Source organism: Octopus sinensis, linkage group LG1, assembly GCF_006345805.1.
Source record: "Octopus sinensis linkage group LG1, ASM634580v1, whole genome shotgun sequence".
Taxonomy (NCBI): Eukaryota; Metazoa; Mollusca; class Cephalopoda; order Octopoda; family Octopodidae; genus Octopus; species Octopus sinensis.
The window spans coordinates 207,692,258-207,709,492 of NC_042997.1; the positions used below are offsets into that span (position 1 = coordinate 207,692,258).

The window sequence follows — 17,235 nt, forward strand, 5'->3', positions numbered from 1 at the left end:
GTCTTTGAAGTCCAGATACACTTTAGAGTTTGAGTTGGTGTGTTGGAAATACTGATTGTTGGTTCGTTGTGTGTTTTTTACTGCTGCTGTTTCTATTTTGTATTGTTATAACACTGTTACGGTGTAGTGTTTATCTATCATCAACAATATTGGAGGCGTAAAGATATAACATCTCACAATGAGGATTTTTCAAAGCTCACAGAGGTTATTTGTCAATTTGAGTGTCATACAAATTGTTAAATTATGGAGAAGCTATTAGCAGCAGTAATACAGCTTCAAGAGAAGCAACCAAAACAACTACAGGAGTTACAGAAGCAAATATTACAACAACAACAACAGTTAATTGAATTACAGTGAAGGAAGTTTAAAAATTCGGTAAGTTCGTTTACACCAGACATCATGGCAAACTCAATTTCTGAATTCACTTATAATCCAGAGGAGGGTATTATGTTTTCTGCATACCATAGAAGGTACAAGGAAAATTTTAACAAGGGTTGCATGTAATAGTCAAAGATCATTATTTATTACATTTGCCAGAGAAGTTAACCATATGTGGGAAAATTTTAAACTTGGGGAACTCACTGAGGATATGTTTAAATCGCTTATCTTCATAGAAAGCCTTATGGCAAATGAAGATAGAGAAATTCAGGCAAGGGTTTTCTAAAATGGAGCAAGTGAACCAAGGCTGCAATGGTCTACAGACCATTGTAGAAGAATGTCAAACAATGGTAAACCTGATGCACTGCATGAAAAAAATTCAAGAAAAAGATTTTGCAAAAATACAGATGTGTCAACCTGGAAAGTACAACCAAAAAAGAGTGCCAGGCCTCAATCCATGTTATGGATGTGGAGGCCTACACTTCAGGAAAGAGTGTCTGTTTAAACACTAAAAATGCTGTAGGTGTCAGAAAATTGGTCGCACGAGCTCACACTGTAGGACAAGATTACGAGAGTTGAATGCAAAATGTTCAAAGTGAATGCAACACAAAAACAAGAATATTCATACAAACAAAATTAAACAGCTGGATACGGGTAGGGATATTTCTATCATTAATGCGGATACATGGGGAAAAATTGGGAAACTGTGGTTGAGTAAACGGGCGATAAACTACATTTCATGGGTGAAATGTGTACAGACATCACATTTCAAGGAGAAACATACAAAGCCAAAATATTCATTGTGGAGAATACAATCAATCAGTTTGATAAAGATTGGTTGGAGTTATTTGACCTATGGTACCTCCCAATAAGTCTCTACTGCAAAAACATACATGGTTGTCCCGTTAGAAATAAATCGTCTGAGGAATTGATGAGAAAACTGAAAAAGATGTTTCCCCAAGTACTATCAGTGGACATAGATCTATATAAAAAGACCAAAGCCTGCTTTTAAATAAGTTAAAACGCTGTGCCTATATTTAAATCTAACAGAAAAGTACCATCTGCAGCAATTGAAATCATAAATGAAGAGTTGGACAGACTGGAAAAGAGTGGAATCATCTAAAAGGTGGACTACTCTAAGTCAGTGGTTTTCAACCAGGGTTCCGCCAGTACAGTCCATGGGTTCCGCAAGAAGTTACAAAACTGCTAAAATCGGCAGTAATTTTTAATTCTCCTGTGCAGATATGTGTGCATAAGACTATTAAATTATTTCACAAGGGTTCCTCGAGCCAGTCGAATGTTTCCTTGGGGTTCTGCTCCTGCAAAATGTTTGAAAAGCACTGCTCTAAGTGGGCGGCACCCATGTTGTACATTAAGAAGAATAATAATAATATTAGACTGTGTGCCGATTATCTCGACAGGATTAAAAGACTGCTTAAAGACATGCCACCATCCACTCCTGATACCAGAGGACATTTTCGCAAAAATTCAATGGTGGAAAAGAATTTCTCCAAATTGGATCTGCTTGACTCTTATTTACAGATTAAAGTAAATGACAAATGCTCAAAGTGTCTGTCAATAAATGTACACAGAGGATTGTACAGACATACCTGGTTAGCTTTTGGATTAAAGGTTACACCGGCAATATTTCAACAAATCATGAATGCTATGTTATCTGATTGTGAATTTACAGTCCCTTATTTAGACAAAATATTGATTAAAAGTAATTTATGTGAACAGCATGTTGAGCATATAAAAGCTGTGTTCAAGAAAATTAAAGAGTACAGGTTCAATTTGAGTGAAGAAAAATGCAAATTCTTTTTGCCTCAAATTAAGTACTTAGGGCAAATGATTGATAAAAATGGTAGATGGCCTGATCCATCGAGGGCAGATGCAATAAAGAATGTGCCTGCTCCGACAAATATGCCAACATTATAAGCGTTTCTACTACCAAATCTACATTCCTAACATGCACAGATTAAGAGCCCCATTGAATGACTTATTTAAAAGGAAGTAAAGTGGAATTGGTCGGTTAAATGCCAAAACACGTTTGAAGAAATAAAAAAGATTTAATTGCAGATTTGTGTCCACGGCATTTTGATCCTGAAATAGACATTGTTGTAGCATCTAATGCTTTGGCGTACGGAATTGGAGCAGTTTTGCTACACAGGTATGAAGATGGAATTAGGAAACCAGTGATTCCTGTTTCATGTTAGCAGCAGAGAAAAAATACAGTCTGGTAGAAAAAGAAGCCCTAACGATTATTTTCACTGTGAAAACATTTTGCAGGTTTCTACATGGTAAAGGTTTTCTGTTACAAACAGACCATCAACCATTGCTGTCAATTTATGGATCAAAGAAAGGGTTACCTACCCATACAGCAAACTGGCTACAACATTGGGGTATAATATTACTAAATTACAATTTCAAAATGCAGTATATACCATCGAAATAAATTGGCCTTGCAGACTGTTTATCGAGACTAATCTCCCAAAATACCCATCATGACTACCCGTCTGATAAGGGTACACTAGGCACATGCATCACAACCATATGTGTGCAACATGGTGATCTTATAGTAAAAAAGTGCATGAACTTGCAAGCAGGGCCCAGTTAGAATTTTCTTCGGCTTGAGTAGCCCATCCTGCTCAAAAGATCCTTGAATAAGGGTTGTTTAAGGATGATGAACAAAACACCCATGTTTTCAGGGATGAATTATTCAAACTCTAAAGAATCCTGCTCAACGTATGGCTATGATGTTCCTCTCCCACTACTGCTCATGATCAGAGATGCACATATCGTCAGCCACTAAGGGACATGCTCAACTGGTTAAGGTAAAAAAACTGACAAGCAAATCTCTAGTATTGAGCAGAATATTTGCTGTAGCCCATCTTTCACGCTAAGATCAAATATGTACGTGATGACACAGCCAATCAATTATGTTCAGAAGTCATGTGAGTCACTGCCTGGTACAGCATCAGGGCATTCTGACAAGCAAGTCTATGGTATTGAGTGGAATAATTGCTGCAACCCATCTTTTATACCAAAACAATGTACATGATAACACATCCAAAAGTCATGAGGGCCACTGCCTGGAAGAGCATCAGGGCATTTACTATTTTTTTTATTATTATTATTTGTTTTTCTTTCAATTTTGTTTCCATTTCTTGCCGAGTGTCTTCCTGACACCCAGGGGGAAAAGAAAACTCACTTTGTACATTGATAGGCAATTAAAATAAACACACCAGGTTGTTCATTTACAAAATCAAATGAAGTTATGTAGAAAACAAAATTTACACGGATGGTTATCATTCTCATATCAACAATTTTCTACTAAACATGTAACGTATCAGTTAACACAACCATTTGTACTTCTTGTGCTGGGGTCATTCTCATATAATTTTCAGTTCCTTTTTTGATCAGTCCAATTGTTCTTACAATCACTGGCACTGTAACCACATTTTCCAATTTCAATGAGAAAATTTTTATATTATTATTCATATATGTACAACAGATTAGACTGTTGAAAAGAAAAATTCCTAACATCAGGCTACAACAGAGTAACCTTAGATGCCAAGAACCCTCCTAAGCATCCAAGCTGTCCCTAATAACACTGTTTTCTGGAGCTGTACTAAATTATGTGTTATGCCTATTTCCTCTATCCATCTGTTCGAATCTTTAGCGATAGTTCCCAATGCACCTATAACTACTGGAATAGATTTTACCCGCACTTTCCATAGTCTCTGTAATTCAGTGGTTGGGTCCTGGTACTTTGCTATTTTTTTCTAAACCATTTATATTGACTTTCTCATCATTTGTGACTGTAAAGTCAATTATCTGGCACTTTCTATTCTCTTTACCTACTGCTACTAAACCAGGCCTTCTAGCTTCTATTACTCTGCCAGTCTGAATGTTAAACTCCCACAACATCTTTTATTTCTTACTTTCTAGTACCTTTATTAGGTTCATCTTCATATTATTAGTATAGTCAAATCTTAGCTTTCTACATACCTCCCTGTGGATTACTCTCCCTAGGTTATCATGTCTTTTCTTCTATTCTTTCTTTGCCATCATGTTACATTCACTTACTATATGAGTAACATTTTTCTCTTTTGATTTGCATAATCTACACTGGGAATCTACTTGGTTATTGTCTATCTTGGCCTTTATCCAATTAGTCCTTAATGCATGATTTTGTGCTGCTACTAACAAACTTTCTGTCTCCCTATTCAGCCATCCTTTAAGCAAACATAACCATGTCTCACTACTACTATTTGCTGAAACTATCTTTGGGAATCTACCATGCAATGCCTTCTCCTGCCAGTCAGATAATTTCTGTTCCTTTTTTCTGATTTTTAACTTTGTTTGGTATTTTGGTTGGTTTCCCTATCTCTTGCTGTGTCTTTAGTAGCTCTTAATAAACTTTCTTCACTACTACTTACATAGTAGTCTATTCAATATTAGCTCTCTTTTTATTATTATTATTATCGTTATTTTCATTTTCATCTTTCAGTTCTGTTTCTATTTCTTGCTGAGTGTCTTCCTGACACCTAGGGCAGAGAAATGTACTGTATACATCGGTAGGCCATTAAAATAAACACAGCAGATTGTTCATTTACAAAGTCATGTGATAGAGAAAAAAGAGAAGACAGAAAAAAATGAAAAAATAAACAAAGAAAATAAAGGGGAAAAAGGAAAGAAAATTCACAGCAATGATGCTCTTCTCAATATGTGTAACATACCAGTTAAGACAATCTTTAGCACTTCCTGCCTGGATGGTAATTCAGGGATCATTCATAAATAATTTTCAGTTCCTTTTTTGATCATTCCAAGTGCTCCTACAGTCACTGGTATTGTAACCATCTTGAGATGCCACATCTTTTCGATTTCAATCAGCAGATCTTTATATTTTCTGAGTTTATCAAATTCTTTTGCCGAAATATCATAGACACAAAGTACGCTCACGTCAATCAATAAACAGACTTTATTGTTTTGGTCTTTCAAAACAATTTCTGGTTTATTTGCCTTGATGGTCACATCTGTACATACTGGGAAGTCCCAAAGAATCATTACATTTTCTCCCTCTCTAACAGCTTCAGGGTGGTGCTTGTACCATTTGTCAGCAATTTTGATTTTATAAAGCTGATACATTATCCAAATTAGATATTGGTCGACACTGTCTTGATACTCTACAGGTGCTAAATCCTTACACCCAGAGATTAGGTGGTCCACTGTTTCAATCCCATCGTTGCAGTATCGGTACTTTGGGTCTACACCATTTTTTATCACAGGATTCGTTGGAGCTCCTGCAGTCTTGCATGCATAGTGGGCTGATTACCTGCAGCCAATGGTACCATGCTGGCACCCTAGCATTAGTAAATGTGAATACAAGTTAGTACATATGTACATATTTGCGTATAGACTTAGTCAGAGTCGAGTGTGGATATTAAATTATTTTTCACATTAGGACTACAAAAATCTTCAAAAAGAAAATTAACAAATGAAGTGGAACCCACTGTGGAAAATGTATTTCTACATGGTGGTCAATTTAGGATTGTTAGAAATATTTATAGTGATTCTTAGTAACAGGTGTTAGCAGCAGTGGTGGTGCTCTCTCTCTCTCTCTCTCTCTCTCTCTATATATATATATATATATATATATATATATATATTGTTGATTTTTTTTCAGAAGCTGCGTTTAAGGGATATTAGTAGAACAGATAAAATCCAGATTTCTGTCAGTGACACAATTACAATTTATGGCAGACAGCCTCATGTAAAAGATGCTAAACTCTCTGTCCAATCATTATTAATGGAATTCAAAGAAACTGATGAGGAGACTCTTATTAAGGAAATGGTACAATGGTCTTACTTTGAAGAAAGTTTTCCAGAAAACCTAAGAATGTTTAGTGACAAAGAAAATGCCAAGCTTGAGAAAGCATACACACTGAAAAAGAAATTCATTAATTGGAAGAAAATAAAATACAATTTTCAGAAAATGAGTTTTCGACTCGGAGGGAGGGAATTTAAAATGAAGAGGAAACAAAACATAAAGGAAGGTATGTGCATATTTTTACTATAAAGACGTTCTCGTTTATTTTTTTGTTGTTTTTTTTTATCTATTATAATAAAAGTGAAATTCTGTCTGTCCGTCTGGGACCTCTGTACTTCAGTCTACAAATGCTCAACATCATCATCATCATCATCATCGTTTAGCGTCCGTTTTCCATGCTAGCATGGGTTGGACGGTTCTACTGGGGTCTGTGAAGCCAGAAGGCTTCATCAGGCCCAGTCAAATCTGGCAGTGTTTCTACGGCTGGATGCCCTTCCTAACGCCAACCACTCCGTGAGTGTAGTGGGTGCTTTTTACGTGCCACCCGTACAGGTGCCAGACAGAGCTGGCAAACGGCCACGAACGGATGGTGCTTTTTATGTGCCAGGCGAGGCTGGCAACGGACACGAAACAGGGCGGTGCTGGCAACGGACACGAAACGGGGCGGTGCTGGCAACGGTCGCGAAACGGAAGGTTCTCTTACATGCCACCGGCACTGGTAACACATCTGCAATTTCCATTGATCGATTTCCATTGATCGATTTCGATTCTGATCCTCACTTGCCTCAACATAGAAATATTATTACCTTTTTGGAATCAGAATGATCTGAGGATTGAAAATCTGCCCTTTATTTGATTCTTGAACATCCAGCATTGAGATCTGATTTAAAAGTATTTGTGTTATTATTTCTAGCAGGTAAAGCAGGGCTGATTCGCACCGTCCTGGTTGGCAGTATTTCTTGTCTAAATCTCAAAATTGACCAAGATATTCCTGTTTTTTTTTTTTTAACTTTCAATAGAAAAAGGGTTCATAATTTTAATTCTGTTCTGAAATATTTGATTTCTGTTTGAACTCTAGAATTGATCCCTGATACATGGTCACCAATGGGAGACGAGGAATTATTTAAAATTGTTCCAGTCACAAATGGACCAGAATATGATGACATCCAGGCCACTTTCCGTCAGAATTTGCCTTCCTATCGTATAATCAAAGTTTGTATTTTTACTTCTGTTATAAACAATATTTGATGGTTTATTGTTAAAACAAAATGTTAAGAGACATTTTGTTTGTATAAAAGACTTAAATCTCATTGTATGAACCTATTTTGGGATGGTTCTATGTGTTTTTGGATATTCACAAGAAATCTTTGCGCAACAAAAATACCTCTGCTTTAACTTCTTGCATTGAATTGTAAATGCAACACCATTTTGCAGCTAAACTATTATGCCTTACCAAAATTTACAGCCGAATCAAAATTGGTATCAAATAAAAAAGAAAAAAAAAAGCAGATAGGGTTGGGGGGTTTTTTCACCACAAACGTTATTTCCTTGTCAAAGAAGTGAACTGATTGTTTTTTCATAAATGTATTTCCCTTTTCTACAGATTGAGAGAATTCAAAATAAAACATTGTACCAGGGATACCAAGCATTGAAAAGAAAGTTTGAGGTAGAAAATCCAAACATTTCAAATGAAGTTGATGGCCTTTGGCATGGTACTGCTGAAGGAGCTGTTGAGGGAATAAATAAATCAGGATTCAACCGTAGCTATTGTGGTAGAAATGGTAAGTATATTATAATCAACATCATCATCTACCCACCCTTCCTATTGTCCTGAGCTGGACAGACTGTCACTGTCCACATTGATTGCTGTTTAGAATCCTTTCTCACTCAGAGAGGACAGAGGATGTCATGTTGCTCACACATTCCATGTTTGGCATCGTTTCTACTGCCAGGTCCCCTTCCTAACGTCTTCTGCTCTAGAGTAAACCAGGTGTATTTTATTATTGTGGAACCAACACTTTTACTTGTTTTTCTTGCTGGATTGGGAGGAAGGGTCTGTCCCCATCCATCAATGTTCCTCTTGAACCTTTGTAAATGAAAATATTGCAGGAAAGATAAGAGAAGGGGTGGAATTCCAGAGGGGTAATGTTATGGGAAAGAAGGAAAAAGTTTAGTGGAGAGTCTGCAAGACTGGACAGAAATATCAACAAGCGAACACCAGGCCTAGCAATCACCATTCTGAGTTTGTCAATTATAGATATACTGAGATAATCAATACAGTGTTGTTAACTCTCATTGAAATATTCAATGTCTGCTACGGCCTAGAAATTGGTTAAGGGACATTTAATAACTGTACAGAAATCTGATAAACCAGCAGTGGTACCATCACAGAGGTAACTCCATTTAGATATCTCAAATGATCTTCTCTCACTAACTCTTTTATCATCTTTTGGAATTAGATTTTGATGTGTTTGCTGAATATGGATATGGGGTGAGTAGAAGAGTGGTGTTCCACAAAATGCCATCCAAACATGTTCAGTGGTAAATATTTGCAGGGGACAGGCTTTTAATAGATCTTTTCTGATAAAGTGTTTGGAACTATTAAATGCTTGCAGAGTTTCAATGACACACATCTGTCAACTGACATGGAACTCATTCTGGAAGTTTCTGCTGACATTGCTGGGTACATAATTGGGAGAATTAACCCTGTTTGGACATCTCTAATCTCTATTGTTATTGTTAGTGACTGCTGTGTGTGTGTGTGTGTGTGTGTGTACACACATACATACAGGTCATTAAGAATGAAATGTTCACTTTTGAACTGTAAGTTTATTTTACTTTATCTCAAAAAATGCAATGCAGCTAATCAAAGTATGCACCTAAATTATCAACACAATTTTGCCATTTTATTGGTAGCTTATTTATGCTGGCATCAAAGAATTCTGGAGAGCAAGAGGTGATGAAATCACAAAAGGCTGTTTTTACATCTTCTTCAGATTTTAAGTTTTTTCCAATGCAAAAAAGTTGTCTAATGCCTGGAAAATGTGATATTCAGTTGGTGCAAGGTCTGGTGAATATGGTGGATGACAGAGTACTTCCAAGTTCCATTCCTGTAACTTGAGTAGTGTTCTTTGTGCAACATGTGGTCAAGTATTTTCTGGCAAGAGAATTGGCCTGTCTCTTTTGTCCAATCTCAGTTGTTTAATTGCAAGTTCACCCATCATTTCATCCAGTTGGTTGATGTATACATCCACTGTAATTGACTCATGAAGCTGTAGTAGATGACACCAGTGCTGGACCAACAAACAGATTCCATTACCTATTTTTGATGAATATTTCTTTCTTGGGTTGTGTTTTGGCACTTCGTCTCTATCCAACCTTTGTGCAAAAACACTTGCTGTTGTTGAAAAGAATCTAATTTTTTATGACACGTAACAACACAATGCAAAAATGGTTGGCTTTTATGCCGTGACAACAAAGAACAGCAAATTTCAAGATGGCATGTCATTTGATGCTCGTTCAGTTTGTGTGGTACCTGCTTGTCCAGCTTCTTTACCTTGCCAATTTGTTTCAGTTGGTCCAATGCAGTTGGAATTGAAACATCAAACCTTGCTGCTAACTCACGCGTAGTTTGAGATGTATCCGCTTCCACTAGTTTCCAGCTCATCATTATCCACCTTGGTCTCAGGTCTACCATGGGGCTGATTTTCAAGAGTAAAGTCACCAGACCGGAACTTCTCAAATGTACAGTGCACTCATTTGCCACATCTTTACCAAACACCCCCATTGATGTTTCAAGCTGTCTGAGATAAATTGGTTCCATGACAGAACTCGTATTCATAAACAACTCAAATTTTTGATCTGTCCATGGGTTCACAATAATTGATTTACAAGAGAAAACTCACAATATAATCAGATACCACGAACTGCATTTCAGAAAGTGAATAAGTAACTCTTCAATGTTGTAAAACAAAGAATTGTCAGGATAAAACATTAGAGTTAATGACTGTCAAACTTGGTGCATAAGAAAACCAGACATTCCATTCTTAATGACCTGTCCTTGATATATATATATATATTGTGTTATGTTGAATCTCCCTCAGAACTGTGTTAAGGGCACACATGTCTGTGGAGTGCTCAGCCACTTGCACATTAATTTCACTGGCAGGCTGTTCCACTGATCAGATCAACTGGAACCCTTGTTATTAAAAATACCAGTGCCATGGCTGAGTAGTTAAGGTAATTGGCTGCTAATCTGCCCATGAGTTCAAATCTCATCCTTGTCAATTACATTTTGCCTCAGGGAGGCAGTGAAAAGTGACCAACACCTTTGGCAATATACCATGCTTAAGAAGATCTGTCAAGCCAAGTAAGATCGCAGTTGTGGCCAATGCCAGTGTGTCATAAGTGGCACCTGTACCGGTGGCACATAAAAAGCACCCACTATACTCTTGGCCTGGTTGGCGTTAGTAAGGGCATCCAGCTGTATGAACCATGGCAGATCAGATTGGAACCTGGTGCAGCTCCCCAGCTTACCAGGTTTCAGTCAAACCGTCCAAAAACAGACATGAAATGATGATATTTATGTAATACCCACCTCTTTCTAGACTTTTAAGACTTTCAGTTCTACCATTCATTTTAAATAAATATAAGCACATATATATATCATCATCATCATCGTCGTCGTTTAACGTCCGTTCTCCATGCTAGCATGGGTTGGATGGTTCGACCGGGGTTCTGGGAAGCCAGAAGGCTGCACCAGGCTCCAGTCTAATTTGGCAATGTTTCTACAGCTGGATGCCCTTCCTAACGCCAACCACTCCGTGAGTGTAGTGGGTGCTTTTTACGTGCCACCTGCACAGGTGCCAGGCGGGGCTGGCAACGGCCACGGTCAGATTGGTGTATTTTATGTGCCACCGGCACGGAAGCCAGTCAAGGCGGTGCTGGCATCGGCCACGAGTCGGATAGTGCTTTTTACGTACCACCAGACCAGGGATCCTGGCTGGTTCAATTCGATTTCGATTTCGCTTGCCCCAACATGTCTTCACAAGCAAAGGGGGTTGGCATGGGTGCCTGTCGTACGGTCGCATTGGAGTATTTTACGTGCCCCAGCCACGAGTCGGATAGTGCTTTTTACGTACCACCAGGCCAGGGATCCTGGCTGGTTCAATTCGGTTTCGATTTCGATTTCACTTGCCCCAACATGTCTTCGCAAGCATGGGGGGTTGGCATGGGTGTCTGTCGTCGGATGAGGTTCTATATCGACTTCGCTTGCCTCAACCGGTCTTTGTGTCCAAGGGAGGAAAGGCATTCATAAGTGGGCTGGGCTCACTTGTCCTGCCTGGTCTTCTCACGTACAGAATATTTCCAGAGGTCTCGGTCTCTGGTCATTTCCTCAGTGAGGCCTAAAGTTCGAAGGTCGTGCTTCACCACCTCGTCCCAGGTTTCCTGGGTCTACCTCTTCCACGGGTTCCCTCAACTGCTAGGGATTGGCACTTTCTCACACACCTATCTTCATCCATTCTCGCCACATGACCATACCAGCGCAATCGTCTCTCTTGCACACCACAACTGATGCTTCTTAGGTACAACATTTCTCTCAAGGTGCTAACGCTCTGTCGAGTATGTACACTGACATTACACATCCATCGGAGCATACTGGCTTCATTCCTCACGAGCTTACGCATGTCCTCAGCAGTCACGGCCCATGTTTCGCTGCCATGTAGCATGGCTGTTCGTACACACGCATCATACAGTCTGCCTTTACTCTGAGCAAGAGGCCTTTAGTCACCAGCAGAGGTAAGAGCTCCCTAAACTTTGCCCAGGCTATTCTTATTCTAGCAGTTACACTTTCAGCGCACCCACCCCCACTACTGACTTGGTCACCTAGATAACGGAAGCTATCAACTACTTCTAGTTTTTCCCCCTGGAAAGTGACGGAAGTTGTTTTCTGCAGATTTTCGGAGGTTAATGCTCCCGAGCATCTGCCACATACAAAAACTATCTTCTTAGTTAGCCTACCTTTGACATTGCTGCACCTCTTATGTGTCCATAGCTTACACTGGGTACATCTTATAGAGTTTCTACCTACACCTTTTCTACAGATCGAGCAGGGCCATCTTCCTGAAGATATTTGTGGATTGTCTACCTTTCTACTTATTAGTACTTTGGTTTTAGCTAGGTTGACTCTAAGGCCCCTTGATTCTAAACCCTCCTTCCACACCTGGAACTTCTCCTCCAGTTCTGATAGTGACTCAGCAATAAGAGCAAGGTCGTCAGCGTAGAGGAGCTCCCAGGGACAGCCTGTCTTGAATTCCTCCGTAATTGCCTGGAGTATTATGATAAATAGGAGGGGGCTGAGTACTGAACCCTGGTGGACCCCAACCTCTACTTTGAATTCTTCTGTGTACATGTTGCCAACCCTAACCTTACTTACGGCATCTCTGTACATGGCTTGCACAGTCCTCACCAGCCATTCATCTATCCCTAGTTTCCTCATTGACCACCAGATAAGGGATCGGGGGACCCTATCAAAAGCTTTCTCCATGTCAACGAAAGCCAGGTACAAGGGCTTATCTTTGGCTAGGTATTTCTCCTGCAGCTGCCTTACCAGGAATATAGCATCAGTGGTACTTTTCCCTGGCACGAACCCAAACTGCATCTCATCTAAACTAACTCTCTCTCTAATTAGTTGGGCTATGACCCTCTCCGTAACCTTCATTACTTGATCCAACAGCTTGATACCTCTGTAATTATTTGTATCTAGGGCATCACCTTTACCTTTGTAGCAGTTGACTAGTATGCTGCTGCACCAGTCATTGGGTATGACTCCTTCGTGTATCACCTGGTTGACTATACGGGTGACTAGGTTATAGCCGACACTGCCAGATATTTTGAGCATCTCTGCAGTAATTCCTGATGGGCCTGGGGCTTTCCCTGTCTTCATGCTTCTAATTGCCTTAGCTACCACGGAACTATCAACTCGGATAGCTGGACCCTCTGTAGGGTCAACATTCGGCAGACTCTCTTTATCCCATTCATTTTCCTCATTCAGTAACTTTCATAGTGTGGCGTCTCCAAGCTTCTCTCTTTGCATCCTCATTTAGCGCAAGTGAACCATCCTCCATGCGAACACATTTCTCTCCTACCACATCACGATTCTCTCTCACACACTGTCTTGCAACACGAAATACCTCAAGTCTTTCATCCTCAAGGCGCAGGACATTGGCAAATTTTCTCTTATCTGCTTCCCCTCTGGCTAGATAGACCTGTCTCCTAGCTTCCCTTCTGGCAGTCTGATACCCTTCCCTGCTACCACCGTTCTTCCAGGCCTTCCAAGCCTGTTTCTTTTGTCTAATAGCCCTGTCAACAATATTGTTCCACCACCACGTTATTTTGGGTCTTAAGGGGACTTTGCACCAGCCACAGATCTGGTCAGCGGCTTTCAGCAGGTTGTCCCTCAGAAACGTCCAGTTGTCTTCTACCCCATGTGTAGCTATACCCCCTTCCACTTCGTCAAGGCTTCAAGTAACATATCTCTAAATCTCTGTCCATTCGCAGGGGCTTTAAGCTTCCAGACCCTTCTTCTCCATGTTGGTCGTCTTCTAGTCGCCCTCTTAGTCCTGATCCTAAAGTCACTAACTACCAGTCTATGTTGTGGGGTGCATTCTTCGCCTGGGAAGGTTTTGGCATTTTTAAGCAGCCATCTTTCCCTTTTTCTGGCAAGGATGTAGTCGATTTGGCTAGTATGCCGGCCCGATCGGTAGGTGACCAGGTGGCTTGTTGGTTTCCTGAAGTTAGTGTTGCAGACCATAAGACTATTCGCATCGCAGAACTCCAGCAGCCTGGTTCCCTCCTCGTTGCGGGAACCATAACCGTAGCCTCCATGTACGCCATGGAAGCCCCCAGCATGTCGTCCAACATGCCCATTGAAATCACCAGCCACAAAGAGAAGGTCCTGTCGTTCGTCGATGAGGTGGTCTGCAGTAGGGTGTCATAGAAACTGTCTTTCTGTCCATCGGGTAGCCCTGGCTGAGGGGCATAGGCCGATATAATGGTTGCTAATCTATTATGAAGCACTATTCTAATCTTAAGTATTCTGTCACTTACTCTGATTACCTCAATTACTCTATCTATCCATTTCTCAGTGATAAGTATACCCACGCCACCAACCCCGTCAGTGTTCCCTGCCCAGAAAATCTTGTACCTGTGTTCCTTGCCTGTGAGGACCCTAGCAGATCCTCCTCTCCACCCTATTTCTTGCATACAACATACATCAACACGTCTCCGTTCAAGCATCTCGACTATCTCGCCAGACCTACCTTTCAATGTGCCAACGTTGAGGGTGCCCACCCTGAGGGTGTGGGAGGTGTGGGCCTCTGAGACCCTGGGATGAGGGGCCGCAGTGTTATGTACCTGAAAAGAAAGCTTGCATTTGCCAGATATCATACTGAGACTCTAGACTACAACCTGCATAAATTTCAAAGTTTTTGCGCTATATGATCACAATAAACCCTACATAGGGGTGCGGGGAGGGGTCAAGAAAGATAGAAAACAGAAACTTCCGGTTCTGGTGGGAGGGCGGGGTCACCTCCAAGGAACAACAGGTTTTAAGTTAATACGTAGGGAATTTTCTGCGACAGAAATTACTGAACATCTAGAAACTTCGGGGTTCGATTAAAACATAATATAAATAGGAGAGAGAGAGAGAATATTGTAGTGAATTCTGGGGATGGAATAACAACGGGATGACACTGAAATTAAAGGAGGAATTTAAAATGCATGACAGACAGGAAGCCATGCATACAAGATGGCGAAATAAATAATAGAGAAACGGGATTTAGAGTTACGAATCAACGCTTAAAAAATGAATATGAATGACAGGTTGTAAGTTAAATTCGCTTAGCTGGTCATTTTTCGAGTCAGTGTTTTGTCAGCAAGATGTAGAATCGAGAAGAGGGACGAGATAAATCGAACACTGCTTTATAAAGAGTTAGGGATTGGGGGGGGGGGGATTATCAGGTGGAAGCATGAGGAAAGAGAGAGGGGGGAAGGAAAGAGAGAGAGAGCTAAGGAACAACAGGTTTAATTCGTAAGGAATTTCTGCAACAGAAATTACTGAACATCTAGAAACTTCGGGGTTCGAGAAGAATGTAATATAAATAAGAGAGAGAGAAAATATTTCGTAGGGAATTTAGGGTATCTTTGGGGAAAGGAATAACGTCGAAGGAACAACAGGTTTTAAGTTAATACGTAGGGAATTTTCTGCAACAGAAATTACTGAACATCTAGGAACTTCGGGGTTCGAGAAGAACGTAATATAAATAAGAGAGAGAGAAAATATTTCGTAGGGAATTTAGGGTATCTTTGGGGAAAGAATAACGACGAAGGAACAACAGGTTTTAAGTTAATACGTAGGGAATTTTCTGCGACAGAAATTACTGAACATCTAGAAACTTCGGGGTTCGAGAAGAACGTAATATAAATAAGAGAGAGAGAAAAAATTTCGTAGGGAATTTAGGGTATCTTTGGGGAAAGGAATAACGACGAAGGAACAACAGGTTTTAAGTTAATACGTAGGGAATTTTCTGCGACAGAAATTACTGAACATCTAGAAACTTCGGGGTTCGATTAAAACATAATATAAATAGGAGAGAGAGAGAGAATATTGTAGTGAATTCTGGGGATGGAATAACAACGGGATGACACTGAAATTAAAGGAGGAATTTAAAATGCATGACAGACAGGAAGCCATGCATACAAGATGGCGAAATAAATAATAGAGAAACGATATATATATATATATATGTATATATATATATATATATATATATGTATATATATATATATATATATATATATATATGGCACATAAAAAACACCATCCGAGCGTGGCCGTCTGCCAGCCTCGTCTGGCACCTGTGTCGGTGGCACATAAAAAAACCATCCGAGCGTGGCCGTCTGCCAGCCTCGTCTGGCACCTGTGTCGGTGGCACATAAAAAACACCATCCGAGCGTGGCCGTTTGCCAGCCTCGTCTGGCACCTGTGTCGGTGGCACATAAAATCACCCACTACACTCTCGGAGTGGTTGGCGTTAGGAAGGGCATCCAGCTGTAGAAACACTGCCAGATCTGACTGGACTGGTGCAGCTTTCAGGCTCCCAGACCCCAGTTGAACCGTCCAACCCATGCTAGCATGGAAAGCGGACGTTAAATGATGATAGCGCATAGCCCGGCGTTGCCCGAATATGTAAGAGCCTCTAGTAGGCAACGACTAATCCCAATCTAGTCCTTTCCCTCTAGGGAACGAAGGTGCATGTGTAGGTTGCAATGTCTTCTCTTCACTGGAATACTTCTGTATATACGATGTTCCTAGCTGTCCCTTTGGGCGAAAACATGAAAACATCATTGTGCCTCGCAACACGTGAACAGCCCACGTAGAGTTGACCGTGGGCGAAGCACTGTTCACCCAACTGTAACCCAGCGACTTATAGCGTTTGGCCTTGGGATTTATTGATGGACATTGCGAAGCAGAGTTTAACAGGAGACTGAGAACGTCTGAAGTGGATTGGTAGGTCAGCGCCCGACGGTTGAAGGTGCATGCGTGGAATGAAGACGTCCTCTCCCTTCCCACAACGGGTAAGTATTGTGGCCGTCATTAAATGTGGTGGCAAATGTTTCACAACCAGACGTGTGCTGTTGCACTGTTTAGCTGGAACCAAATTCCTGATGAGCATAATGGGCGCACCGACTTTTAACTTCAGGATGTGTGGCGGCAGGCCTGGCGGTTCAAGTGAATTCAGGAATTCAATAGGATAATCGGCAAGCTCGGCGGGGTCTGCTGTCCTATCAATAGATTTGTAGACGTGGACATCACCAGGAATAGCTTCAAGTAGCTGGATATTGATGGAGTTGAGAGTTAAAAAGGTCGAGTTGCGTCCCCTAGGCAGTTTGTGTTTCTGATTCTCGACCCCATGTCGAATTTATCATTTTTTTCAGAACTGGGGGAACTTTTCAAAATTTTC

The 17,235-nt window shown here is 40.5% G+C and overlaps 1 protein-coding gene across 1 annotated transcript in view; it reads left to right on the forward strand.

Annotated features, from left to right (window-relative positions):
* The window catches only part of LOC115209664 (protein mono-ADP-ribosyltransferase PARP14-like), a 730,077-nt gene that overhangs the window by 708,983 nt on the left and 3,859 nt on the right, over positions 1 to 17,235 (forward strand). The window contains exons 31-33 of the mRNA XM_036508891.1: positions 6,068 to 6,437; positions 7,290 to 7,423; positions 7,815 to 7,992. Coding sequence (XP_036364784.1) covers positions 6,068 to 6,437; positions 7,290 to 7,423; positions 7,815 to 7,992 — 682 coding nt within the window. The remainder of the gene's footprint in view (positions 1 to 6,067; positions 6,438 to 7,289; positions 7,424 to 7,814; positions 7,993 to 17,235) is intronic.